The 13,871-nt window shown below is 42.7% G+C and overlaps 1 protein-coding gene across 2 annotated transcripts in view; it reads left to right on the top strand.

The window, feature by feature from the left end:
• The window catches only part of LOC109906797 (interleukin-1 receptor accessory protein-like 1-B), a 430,365-nt gene that overhangs the window by 397,189 nt on the left and 19,305 nt on the right, over nucleotides 1–13,871 (top strand). The window contains exons 9-11 of one of the 2 annotated variants that reach the window (XM_031792873.1): nucleotides 5,375–5,521; nucleotides 12,586–12,756; nucleotides 13,780–13,824. In XM_031792873.1, the coding sequence (XP_031648733.1) occupies nucleotides 5,375–5,521; nucleotides 12,586–12,756; nucleotides 13,780–13,824 (363 nt within the window). The remainder of the gene's footprint in view (nucleotides 1–5,374; nucleotides 5,522–12,585; nucleotides 12,757–13,779; nucleotides 13,825–13,871) is intronic. The other variant, XM_031792874.1, reaches the window with a different exon arrangement.

The following is a 13,871-nucleotide window of genomic DNA, read 5'->3' as shown; positions in this document are numbered from 1 at the left end:
GTAAAGAGCGTGCTGATTGGACAGAGACAAGGTGGTGTTGTGTTTATTGTAACATCAAATGCATTAGCCTGGATTTGTTTAATCTTTCTGTCAATATTTATTCTCTACGTGTGTGTGAGTGCGTGTGCGGGTGCGTGTGTGCGCGTGTGTGTGTTTGTGTGTGCCTGTGTGTCCAATGCAAAAATAATGCTTAATTGGCATGACATCAGACTGGCGCAACTATTTTGGACTTCTTCTCACTTGTACTTTTCGTTCTACATTTCGGAGACCTAAATATGACCAGGGTTTAGATTCAATCATCAATAAACATCACAAACAACCATCCAAGTGAACCTTGGTCTAACTTGGTCTTCCGAGTGGAACACAAGGGAAAGTGATTTGATGTTTCAATCCAAATGGCCAGCCTAATCTCGTGCAGTTTATTCTCTGTAGAAATCCTTTAATAAACCAAATGAAATGGAACTGGGATGCCATCAAAGCTTTCTCAAAAGCTGCAAGCTTAAAAGAGGAAATAACTTACTATGTAAATATATTCAACACTTTTACGGCCGCTGAGAAAACCGCAACACTTACGTAAGCAGCTAAATTTATTTACTTAAATCATGATTTTTAACACACATGCACAGACACACAGACACACACACACACACACACACACACACAGGAACATACACAGGAACACACACTTCCACAACTGTTACAACAATACACACTAAAAGTGATCATTGAAAACCATACAGAGGCTACCATGAAACACTACAACTCAGAAAGCCTGCTCACACACACACACACACACACACAAAACACAAACACCACACAAAAAAACACACAAAGAAGACAGGAATGGAAAGAGGAGTGTAAATTCTCCAGAGCACAAGGTGAAAGATGATTGTGTCGGAGGGATAGAGCAGCTCTCAGATCAAAGAGGCAGACGGGAGATCAGTTGTTGACACTTGTCTGGTTTACCACTCTGATGGCTGTCTAAAAAAACACTTCTGGTTTACCACTCTGATGGCTGTCTAAAAAAACACTTCTGGTTTACCACTCTGATGGCTGTCTAAAAAAACACTTCTGGTTTACCACTCTGATGGCTGTCTAAAAAACCACTTCTGGTTTACCACTCTGATGGCTGTCTAAAAAAACACTTCTGGTTTACCACTCTGATGGCTGTCTAAAAAAACACTTCTGGTTTACCACTCTGATGGCTGTATAAAAAAACACTTCTGGTTTTACCACTCTGATGGCTGTATAAAAAAACACTTCTGGTTTACCACTCTGATGATGGCTGTCTAAAAAAACACTTCTGGTTTACCACTCTGATGGCTGTCTAAAAAAACACTTCTGGTTTACCACTCTGATGGCTGTCTAAAAAAACACTTCTGGTTTACCACTCTGATGGCTGTCTAAAAAAACACTTCTGGTTTACCACTCTGATGGCTGTCTAAAAACACACTTCTGGTTTACCACTCTGATGGCTGTAAGCTCTGATGCTGCTGCTGGTCATTAGTAGCCTACCAAACTTGCTAACTGCCTGGCACTCAGCACTCTATTGTCGGTCGAATCACTCTGAAATCAATGCAAATGTTATCGAAAATCTAATCAAACACTTCATGAGAGCCCATGAGCTCATGTTGCGCAACATTTCTATTGGCTATGCAATTGCGGGAGAAAACAGAGTGATGGCCTCTATTAAAAAGAGGAAGATACCATCAACTTTCTATAGGCTAGACCTACTATCTTTATTTCTCAACTTGTCTAATATTAAGCACATTGCTACTCTTTACAATAGGAGTATAGCCCACCTGGCTGGCAGGAAAATGGTCCACGGGAAAAGCTTCCTCCATTTGCCTTTTAAGTACATAGATGACATGTATTCTTTCACGCTGCCCCTGTTTCGAGACAGGTGCATGATAATGGTCCATTCTAAATCAAAACAAATGTCACACATATATTATTTTGTATATGTAAAGACCAGATTCAATCAAGAATAGTGTGATGGGTGACAATATTAGCCTATCACTTGTGAATGATATATTATCACCTGTGAATGATGCCCAGCATAAGAAACCATGGCTGTGGACAGTTCTTCCGATATCTTCAATATGGAATTGGATAAGGACGTGCACAGTTGCGTCCCCGATGTGTGCGCACAAAAAAACAAAGCAGAGCTCAGGCCTTTCAAGCTACTTTTTTCAAATCATCATTAGAGTCGCATCATGCAGCCTTACAATGTATTAAACATCCTAATATATCGGCCAACAGTTGTAGAACAACAGGTTACATGAATAACTGTAAATGAAGCAGATACTGTAGGAGTTCCTGTTTCTTTGTGAACTGCTCAACAGCACTCCCTCAAATCGTTTGGAGAAAATATATTTTATATTTTATTCAGCTATGTTCAATTGTATTCTTCATGCTATAAAATAATGCCACAGAATTCTAAGCACATCTTAACTAGTGTAGCCCACAGCCATTTGGCATAGCCAGATCAGGGCCTAACACAAGGACAACTCAAGAGTCTGCTATTCTGTTCTTCTCAAATAGGCATTTCCCCATATCATGCTTCTTTAAACCTGTCTAAAATAAATCATGGATTTATTGTGAAGGTGTAGGCTATATTATATGGATTTATTAAACTTTTTAAAATGTAGATGTTCCAAAGATCTGCATCAGTGGCTTGTAGGCTGTGTGGAAGCCAGGAGATGCTAAATGTGTTTATTTTAATTAACGGTCGATTACCTTGAGACCGACAGTAATTTGCTTGACAATCACCAGCTGTCAACATTTCATGACCGCCACATCCCTTTAGCTGTTTCACACCAAAACACTTCTGGCTTACCACTGATGGCTGTCTCACATCAAAACACTTCTGGCTTACCACTGATGGCTGTCTCACATCAAAACACTTCTGGCTTACCACTGATGGCTGTCTCACACCAAAACACTTCTGGCTTACCACTGATGGCTGTCTCACATCAAAACACTTCTGGCTTACCACTGATGGCTGTCTCACACCAAAACACTTCTGGCTTACCACTGATGGCTGTCTCACACCAAAACACTTCTGGCTTACCACTGATGGCTGTCTCACACCAAAACAACACTTCTGGCTTACCACTGATGGCTGTCTCACACCAAAACACTTCTGGCTTACCACTGATGGCTGTCTCACACCAAAACACTTCTGGCTTACCACTGATGGCTGTCTCACACCAAAACACTTCTGGCTTACCACTGATGGCTGTCTCACACCAAAACACTTCTGGCTTACCACTGATGGCTGTCTCACACCAAAACACCTCTGGCTTACCACTGATGGCTGTCTCACACCAAAACAACACTTCTGGCTTACCACTGATGGCTGTCTCACACCAAAACACTTCTGGCTTACCACTGATGGCTGTCTCACACCAAAACAATTCTGGCTTACCACTGATGGCTGTCTCACACCAAAACACTTCTGGCTTACCACTGATGGCTGTCTCACACCAAAAAAACACTCCTGGCTTACCACTGATGGCTGTCTCATGCCAAAACACTTCTGGCTTACCACTGATGGCTGTCTCACACCAAAAAAGCACTTCTGGCTTACCACTGATGGCTGTCTCACATCAAAACACTCCTGGCTTACCACTGATGGCTGTCTCATGCCAAAACACTTCTGGCTTACCACTGATGGCTGTCTCACACCAAAACAACACTTCTGCAGCGTTCAAATGATGAAAATGGATCAGCTTGCGACCTGGGTCGTTATCTCTTATTCTTATTATAAAAGATCTTGATGGGTCTCATGTTCACAGCCCTGGGTGGTTTACAGAGATGGCTGTCTCAGTCCAGTGAATGTTTTAAAGCTTAAATGTATCTTTGAAATGAAAGGCCATTGCTATAGATATTCTCAGAAGGAGTCTTTAAAAGAAGGGGGATTTGAGACAACAAGATGAAAAGAATCTCAACTGCTTCTAGGGACCAGAATAATATATCTCTGTGTATTGTTGTGGTGTACTGTTTGGCTAGCGAAGGTCTCTTCGGGTCCTTCTGGTTATAGACCGAGATGAAAACATCATTGTCCTTGTTATGTCTCAGAAAAATGCAGATCTTCTGGCCTAAAAAGCGTTGAAGAGTGATGATTTGCCGACCATGGCTCCTTGCTTTCTTATTGAACCCAAAAGGGTTTGATCCCCGAGAACTTAGGAAAACACGACACATTGACCTGAATATGTATCAATTTAGTAGACAGCTTTCATGTTAGCAGTCCACACAACTGGCAGTAGAACTCAGTCCCTAGTTAAAAGATAAGGACTGAAATCAGCAGAACCAGAGCCTTGCAGGTGCACACCCCTCCACTAAACCTACAGTATGAAGCCACTCCACTACCATACACTGCCACAGACACAATGTACAGTACTACAGGATTCTAAATGGAACCTGGGAAGGATAGCATTGTGCCTGAGTTACCTCGACACTCAGGCTTTCAGACGGACAGAGTTGTGGTGGGGTGTATTTACTGAGATCAGTGTTTCATGGAGTTTACTGTTGATGGTCCTGGGAGATCCTGTCAGCTCTGTGAGGATGATGGATGGCTGAGGGGGTAAAAGAGTTCGCCCCACCTCTCTCCGAGGCTGTGTCTCAAATGGCACCCTCTTCCTCACATAGGTCATGACTTTTGACCAAAGCCCTATAGGCCCTGGTCAAAGGTAGTGCACTATATAGGGAATAGGGTGCCATGTGGGACACAGCCTTGTGTCAGTCTATATTATATTCCTGCTCTAATGACTTGGCTTGCTCGGTTTGGTGCCCTTACAGCGTTACACTCACACCTTTAATGGAGCTTCCCTTGTCAACGGGAGGTCACCATCAGTTCCTGGCCAGTCGTTTGCTATAGCTGGGGCCTTCAGGTTATGGCTGACCTGGGCTGGTGCGTTGCTGAGGTCTAATCACCAAATAGTGAGAAGTAGTTCACGCAAAGTATTATTGTTTTTGGGGGGGGCTACCTATAGAATAGTTGATGAACTAGGACTCAGTGACCCGAGATTTGGGTTGGTTAGCTTAGCTTAGCTAAGCATAAGCATAGTTGAAGGTTAATCAATGGGAGTGGTAGCTAGGAACCCTGTTAGCATGCTAGCAGCTAGCTGGAGTCTGGCTCGATCTCCCTCATGTTCTAAATCATGTTATGTAGCTTCTGTGCTAATGAAGTATCCATAGACCATAAGCAGTGACACCATGCTGTGTTTGTGGATGTATTTGGTGAGTGTGCTTGCTTTTTGGATTTGATAAAGAAAGATTAGTGAAGTAAACATTATCGTCTTCTCTATCTCTTTTTCTTCCTCCCCCCCCTCCCCCCCCTCTCTCTCTCTCCTCCTTCCTTCTCTCACAGCAGAGCTTATGTACACAGTGGAGCTGGCGGGAGGCTTGGGGGCCATCTTGTTGTTGTTGATCTGCCTCGTGACCCTCTACAAGTGCTACAAGATGGAGCTCATGCTCTTCTACAGGAACCATTTTGGCAGCGAGGACATCGACGGAGGTGAGATACTCTCATCTCACACTAGGACCAACAACACCCATTATAAACCCCGAATGAAGTCTACAGTGCACTCTTAGAAAAAAAGGGTCCTAAAAGGGTTCTTCAGCTGTCCCCATAGGAAAACCCTTTTTGGTTCCATGTAGAACCCTTTTTTGATTCCAGGAGGAACCCTTTTAGGATCTATGTAGCACCTTTGTCATCTAGAGCGTAGGTCTAGATGACAAACAACTTGTTTCAGTGTCACCAAAAGGGACTGGGGTAAAACTCAGGACATTTAGACCGTCTATCTGTCTTGCTTCATGTGGCTTCACATAATATTTTGTTCGAGACATTGCTCGAAAGGGGATTTCATTTCATTATAAAAGTAGGAAAATGTGTTTTTCTACAAATCCTATCTTGAGAAATAAGAACTTAAGGGTTCTAAATTGAACTGCAATGAATTCTAATTGTGTAGCTGAATAGTGAATGAGTTAAGGAGGAGTATTCATCAATCTGGTCTGGTGGATTCATTTGATTTCCCTTAATGAGTCTTTCAAGTGGAGGGCTAGGTCTACAATGAATTCAGTGAACAAGATGACTTTTGGGGTGTCTGAAGGACGCTGTGTGGAGACTGGAGAGTGTCATTACCCGAGAAAGGTTGCCTCCGCTTTGCTCTTTTCCTCCCCCAGCCCTCCGTTTTCCACCAATCACATTGCCTGGATGGTTGGCTTCAGACACGTCTATGAAAGTCATTACCAGGCCTGTACTGTGTTGGGCTTTGGGACAGAAGTGGGGGGCTTTGAAGTAATAGATGGTTTCAAGGCGCCGCAGAGGAGAGAAAAGAGAGCCAGAGCCTTAAACCTAATGCTAAACAGCAATTGTCTCCTTTAATTGCGCCACCCGAGTGAGCAGAGAGGAGAGGGAAAGAGATTTTCAATTTGCTCTCTGTTTAAAGGGATCAGTTTCAATAAGCCACATAGTGTTGCCCATGGCCGTGGCTCCCAGGAGAGACGAGGGAGAGACACATACTTTCTCTTTAACGCTCAGGACTGGGTGATTACTCCTTCCCTGGATTGTATTCCCCCCTCACCCCTCACGCCCTTCTTTCATTGGCCACAGGGACTTCTACTTCATCACCATCACAAGCCATTCAGGAAAATCCTTTTTTCTCCTTTCTCTTCTCTGTGTCTGACTGACAGCACCAGAATGATCGGGTTCGGTTCAAAGCGGTTTTAAGTCTCCGTTCGTATGGGTGTTTGCCGGGGTTGTCTTGCATAACGACCACACACCCTTTACAGATGCATGAGCTTGCCGAGTTGTGACATGAACGTAACCCTCATTAGCATGTAATACTGTATATGATTGAACTTTGACTTCATTTAAATCATGCAGTAGGTTGAACTTGATCATCGCTTAGGGATGAGCAATGACTTCACATAGAGATAACAAATACCTTATGTCTTATTATAAACGTAACTTATGTAGGAATGCTAATGAGCCCAACTCCCCCTGCAGTTTTTTAGCTTTCACGGCTGACGATGTAGGTTGTGTTCTATTCAGAACCATGTGAAGGAGCCCAGAGGTTCCTGTTCAAAGTCCCTGAACACGTTTTTAATAGCGAGTTCAAAGGTTCTCTCACTCTCTGTGGGCCTGCCAGTATGCAGCCACAGCTATGGATGGATGTACGCTATGTGTGCGTCAGTCATGGCCTTTTACTTCAGAGTCAGAGAGTGGGAAGGATGGATGCCGAGGGTGGTGGAACACGCAACGGAAACACTTCCCCTTCTCAGCCCTCTTAAGTTCACCTCATTGGACCTCAGAGAGAAAGGAGAGGAGGGAGAAGAAGGAGAGGAGGGAGAGGAAGGAGTCACTGGTTATTCTACTTATTCTGGATTCTACTCCGAATCTCACCCATACCTGCTCTCTATCTCTATCTCTCTCTCTATCTCTCATCTCTATCTCTCTCTCTCTATATATATATATATATATCTCTATATCTCTATCTCTCTCTCTCTCTCTCTCTCTCTCTCTGTCTCTCTCTCACTCTCTCTTACTCTCTCTCTGTCACTCCCTCACACAGTAACCACTCAGATATGAGTGATTCAGTTCAACTGAAATAGATTCTGATCTACCTACATGCGTTTCTCTCTTAAAGGGGACGTTGCACTATACTGTATAGAAAGAGATGTTTATATAGGTTCAGATTCCTCCTGGTCTCTCCACTTATCTCCCACTTCTCTCCTCTCTTCTCTTCTCTTTTCTTGTTCCCTCCCTCCCCTCCCCTCTCCTCCCCTTCTCTCTTCTCTTCTCCACTCATCTCTTCCTTGCTTCATCTCTCCTCTCCTCTCCTCCTCTCTTCCTCTCTTCCTGTCCACTCCCCTCCTCTCCTCACTTCTCTTCTCCCCTTCTATCCCCTCCTCCCCTCCTCTCCTTCTCCTCATATCTCCTCCTCTCCTTTCCCCACCTCTCTTCCTCATCGCTCCTCCTCTCCTGTCCTTTCCCCACCTCTCTTCCTCATCGCTCCTCCTCTCCTCTCCTTTCCCCACCTCTCTTCCTCTCCTCTCCTCCTCTCCTCCTCTCCTCTCCTCCTCCTCATATCTCCTCCTCTCCTTTCCCCACCTCTCTTCCTCATCGCTCCTCCTCTCCTCTCCTTTCCCCACCTCTCATCCTCATCGCTCCTCCTCTCCTTTCTCCACCTCTCTTCCTCTCCTCTCTTCCTCTCCTCCTCTCCTCCTCTCCTCTCTTCATCTCCTCTCCTCTCCTCTCCTCTCTGTGTTGTCAGAAGCCCATCCTGGTCTAACAGCTCCCCTTCAGCAGGTAGTGTTTGGATTATCCCTTTACCTGTGGTAATAAGAGAGGTTTAAACCCCTCTCTAATGAGTTTACCTGAGAGAGAGAGGGAGAGAGAGAGAGAGAGAGAGAGAGAGAGGCCTGTGTTGTCTCTAGTCCCTGGGGAATCCCTCTCTTCTCTTGTGTCTCTCCCTTAATTCCACTTCCTCTGGCTCGTTGCCGCAACAGATTTCCTGCTTTGTGTGCCGAGGCCGGAGCCGCTCCTCTCCTCTCTCTCCTGCACGGGGGAAACATTACCGCTATCACCTCCCATGTTGGGCTTTTCTCCTCGCCGTTTAATCCTTTCAAATTCAGCATCAATCATATTCTTCATGTGCCTGGCTGCCGTGCGGATAAAGGATGGGTCGGAGCCATTTTGTGCCTAGGGAAGCGTTCAGTTTCCTACCTCAGCCCAGTCACAGTGAACACAGAGGAGTGGAAGCTGGCAGTAAGGTCAGTCAGAGTGACACAGGTGTCAAGTTGCTTCCTGCTGTTCTGCTATGCAGAGAGAGCTAAAATACTGGACCTCTTCACCACGTTGATAGTCTGCAGAGCTGTCATGGTTATCGATCCCTGACCATGTGACCTGACCAGGAGAAACAGACCAATGAAAGTTGCCCTACTTATGATGGCATGGGTTTGGTTGTGGAACGTGATGTGTGTGTCATGTGAAAATGAAAAATAACCAATGCAGACATGAGAAGTCCAGAAGCCCTATTGGGTCAGAAGCCCTATTGACTCTGAAGTACTATTGACTCTGAAGCCCTATTGAGTCTGAAGCCCTATTGACTCTGAAACCCAATATAGTCTGAAGCCCTATTGACTCTGAAGGCCCATTGACTCTGAACCCTATTGACTCTGAAACCCAATATAGTCTGAAGCCCTATTGACTCTGAACCCTATTGACTCTGAAACCCAATAGAGTCTGAAGCCCTATTGACTCTGAAGCCCTATTGACTCTGAAGCCCTATTGACTCTGAAGGCCTATTGACTCTGAAGCCCTATTGACTCTGAAGCCCTATTGACTCTGAAGTCCTATTGATTCTGAAGCCCTATTGACTCTGAAGCCCAATAGAGTCTGAATCACTATTGTGTCTGAAGCCATATTGAGTCTGAAGCCCAATAGAGTCTGAAAACCAATATAATCTGAAGCCTAATAGAGTCTGAAGCACTATTGAGTCTGAAGCGCTATTGAGTCTGAAGCCCTATTGAGTAAGAAACCCTATTGAGTCTGAATCCCTATTGAGTCTGAAGCCCTATTGAGTCTGAAGCCCTATTGAGTCTGAAGCCCTATTGAGTCAGAAACCCTATTGAGTCTGAATCCCTATTGAGTCTATAGTGTAGTTATGGACTTGTCTGTATCCTCTATAGTGTAGTAATAGACTAGTCTGTGTGTTACTAATATCCTCTATCGTGTAGTAATGGACTGGTCTGTAACCTCTATAGTGTAGTAATAGACTGGTCTGTATCTATAGTGTAGTAATAGACTGGTCTGTACCCTCTATAGTGTAGTAATAGACTGGTCTGTGTGTAACTAATATCATCTATAGTGTAGTAATGGACTGGTCTGTATCCTCTATAGTGTAGTAATAGACTCGTCTGTATCCTCTATAGTGTAGTAATGAACTGGTCTGTGTCTATAGTGTAGTAATGGACTGGTCTGTAACCTCTATAGTGTAGTAATGGACTGGTCTGTGCCCTCTATAGTGTAGTATTATACTGGTATGTATGTTACTAATATCCTCTATAGTGTAGTAATGGACTGGTCTGTATCCTCTATAGTGTAGTAATAGACTGATCTGTATCCTATATAGTGTAGTAATAGACTGGTCTGTACGTTACTAATATCCTCTATAGTGTAGTCATGGACTGGTCTGTATCCTCTATAGTGTAGTAATGGACTGGTCTGTATCCTCTATAGTGTAGTAATAGACTGGTCTGTGTGTAACTAATATCCTATATAGTGTAGTAATAGACTGGTCTGTGTGTTACTAATATCCTCTATAGTGTAGTAATGGCCTGGTCTGTATCCTCTATAGTGTAGTAATAGACTGGTCTGTATGTTACTAATATCCTCTATAGTGTAGTCATGGACTGGTCTGTATCCTCTATAGTGTAGTAATAGACTGGTCTGTATGTTACTAAAAGCCTCTATAGTGTAGTAATGGACTGGTCTGTATCCTCTATAGTGTAGTAATAGACTGGTCTGTATCCTCTATAGTGTAGTAATAGACTGGTCTGTATGTTACTAATATCCTCTATAGTGTAGTAATGGACTGGTCTGTATCCTCTATAGTGTAGTAATGGACTGGTCTGTATCCTCTATAGTGTAGTAATAGACTGGTCTGTGTATTACAAATATCCTCTATAGTGTAGTAATGGACTGGTCTGTAACCTCTATAGTGTAGTAATGGACTGGTCTGTATCCTCTATAGTGTAGTAATGGACTGGTCTGTATCCTCTATAGTGTAGTAATGGACTGGTCTGTATCCTCTATAGTGTAGTAATAGACTGGTCTGTATCCTCTATAGTGTAGTAATAGACTGGTCTGTATCCTCTATAGTGTAGTAATGGACTGGTCTGTATGTTACTAATATCCTCTATAGTGTAGTAATAGACTGGTCTGTATCCTCTATAGTGTAGTAATGGACTGGTCTGTATCTATAGTGTAGTAATGGACTGGTCTGTATCTATAGTGCAGTAATGGACTGGTCTGTATCCTCTATAGTGTAGTAATAGACTGGTCTGTATCTATAGTGTAGTAATAGACTGGTCTGTATCCTCTATAGTGTAGTAATGGACTGGTCTGTACCCTCTATAGTGTTGTAATAGACTGGTCTGTATGTTACTAATATCCTCTATAGTGTAGTCATGGACTGGTCTGTATCCTCTATAGTGTAGTAATGGACTGGTCTGTATCCTCTATAGTGTAGTAATAGACTGGTCTGTATCCTCTATAGTGTAGTAATAGACTGGTCTGTATCCTCTATAGTGTAGTAATAGACTGGTCTGTATGTTACTAATATCCTCTATAGTGTAGTAATGGACTGGTCTGTATCCTCTATAGTGGAGTAATAGACTGGTCTGTATCCTCTATAGTGTAGTAATAGACTGGTCTGTATGTTACTAATATCCTCTATAGTGTAGTCATGGACTGGTCTGTATCCTCTATAGTGTAGTAATGGACTGGTCTGTATCCTCTATAGTGTAGTAATAGACTGGTCTGTATGTTACTAATATCCTCTATAGTGTAGTCATGGACTGGTCTGTATCCTCTATAGTGTAGTCATGGACTGGTCTGTATCCTCTATAGTGTAGTAATAGACTGGTCTGTATCCTCTATAGTGTAGTAATAGACTGGTCTGTATCCTCTATAGTGTAGTAATAGACTGGTCTGTATGTTACTAATATCCTCTATAGTGTAGTAATAGACTGGTCTGTATCCTCTATAGTGTAGTAATAGAATGGTCTGTATCCTCTATAGTGTAGTAATGGACTGGTCTGTATCCTCTATAGTGTAGTAATGGACTGGTCTGTATCCTCTATAGTGTAGTAATAGACTGGTCTGTATCCTCTATAGTGTAGTAATGAACTGGTCTGTATCCTCTATAGTGTAGTAATAGACTGGTCTGTATCCTCTATAGTGTAGTAATGAACTGGTCTGTATCCTCTATAGTGTAGTAATAGACTGGTCTGTGTCCTCTATAGTCTAGTAATAGACTGGTCTGTGTCCTCTATAGTGTAGTAATAGACTGGTCTGTATCCTCTATAGTGTAGTAATAGACTGGTCTGTATCCTCTATAGTGTAGTAATAGACTGGTCTGTATCCTCTATAGTGTAGTAATAGACTGGTCTGTATCCTCTATAGTGTAGTAATAAACTGGTCTGTATGTCACTAATATCCCCTATAGTGTAGTAATAGACTGGTCTGTATCCTCTATAGTGTAGTAATAGACTGGTCTGTATCCTCTATAGTGTAGTAATAGACTGGTCTGTATCCTCTATAGTGTAGTAATGGACAGGTCTGTATCCTCTATAGTGTAGTAATAGACTGGTCTGTATGTTACTAATATCCTCTATAGTGTAGTAATAGACTGGTCTGTATCCTCTATAGTGTAGTAATAGACTGGTCTGTATGTTACTAATATCCTCTATAGTGTAGTAATAGACTGGTCTGTATCCTCTATAGTGTAGTAATAGACTGGTCTGTATCCTCTATAGTGTAGTAATATACTGGTCTGTGTGTTACTCCTGTAGATAATAAGGACTATGATGCCTATCTGTCATACACCAAAGTGGACCCGGACCAGTGGAGTCAGGAGACGCGTGAGGAGGAACGCTTCGCCCTGGAGATCCTACCCGACGTCCTGGAGAGGCATTATGGGTATAAACTGTTCATTCCAGACAGGGACTTGATCCCAACCGGAAGTAAGTGTTGTACCTTTTTGGTCTATTTCCTGTTTAATTCTGTTTCTAATGTTGCCATTGTGTTGTGTACATATCTCGTGACACATTCTACCATCTTACTTTGCACTGTAAACATCTGACAAACGTCGATTTTGCAGTGAACTGTCACTTTAACCTGTTAATTACAACATAACAGCATGTAGCGTTCAGCCGCTGATTTGGAGTTGGCTGTGGTATAGCTGAAAATGTGTAATTAGTGGGTAATAATCAACTTTGTGATTATATTGCATTGATCCAGTCTTAATCACATCTTCATGATTGCTGTCTCACAACCAATCAAAGGGGACTTCTGCATGTTGACTGCAGTTTACTGCTTGTAATTCAGATTGACACTTGGCACCTGTGATAGGGCCATGATACTGGAGGATAATCTCTGATACTGTTCCATTACTCTCAGTTGGAATCCTTTTCTTTGTTTTCGCTCATTTGTGTCACATTCTTGTCTGTCACATTGTTCAGTTTGTGTCGATGTTACGATTACAGCCAGTTTGACTTAAATGTTTGTGTTGTCAGGGGGACTGTGTTAATAGGGGATACGTGGCACAAACCCAGGGCTGAAATACAGACCTTCTAAGGACTTTTGTTCTCCTCTAAGACCTCATTAGTCAATGGATTTGTCTCTAGGCAAATTAATTAACACATTTCTTCTGATGCAAATAAAGCTATTTATTTCATTGAAATATATGCTATGTTGAAAGTTTGAGTATAAAGTAATCAATTGAAATAGTAGTCTTCATAGCCAATGAATTGTTTGAAACGCATCTATTACAATGTAATACATAGTATGTAAACTGACAGGCTCCTTTTGTCCTGATGCCACAACTCCCATATTAAACTGAGATAAAGGTGTTTTGGTGAGTTGAGAGAAACTAGGCACAGTTTATCTAAGTAACTTATTTAAGTCCCCTGACTCTAACTTCCTCTGATGCCTTTCTGCAAGTCTACCTGATCACACCTTTTGAATGTTGAACTATTTATGTTTAGGTTTCACCAATGATCATTTCCAGGACGATTCAAGACTCCTTAGAGGTACTCTCATTCCCTCAGCCACTTACCCCTACTTGTGTCAGCAACTA

This window comes from Oncorhynchus kisutch, linkage group LG16 (assembly GCF_002021735.2).
Source record: "Oncorhynchus kisutch isolate 150728-3 linkage group LG16, Okis_V2, whole genome shotgun sequence".
Taxonomy (NCBI): Eukaryota; Metazoa; Chordata; class Actinopteri; order Salmoniformes; family Salmonidae; genus Oncorhynchus; species Oncorhynchus kisutch.
This window is presented reverse-complemented; position numbering and strand designations above follow the sequence as displayed.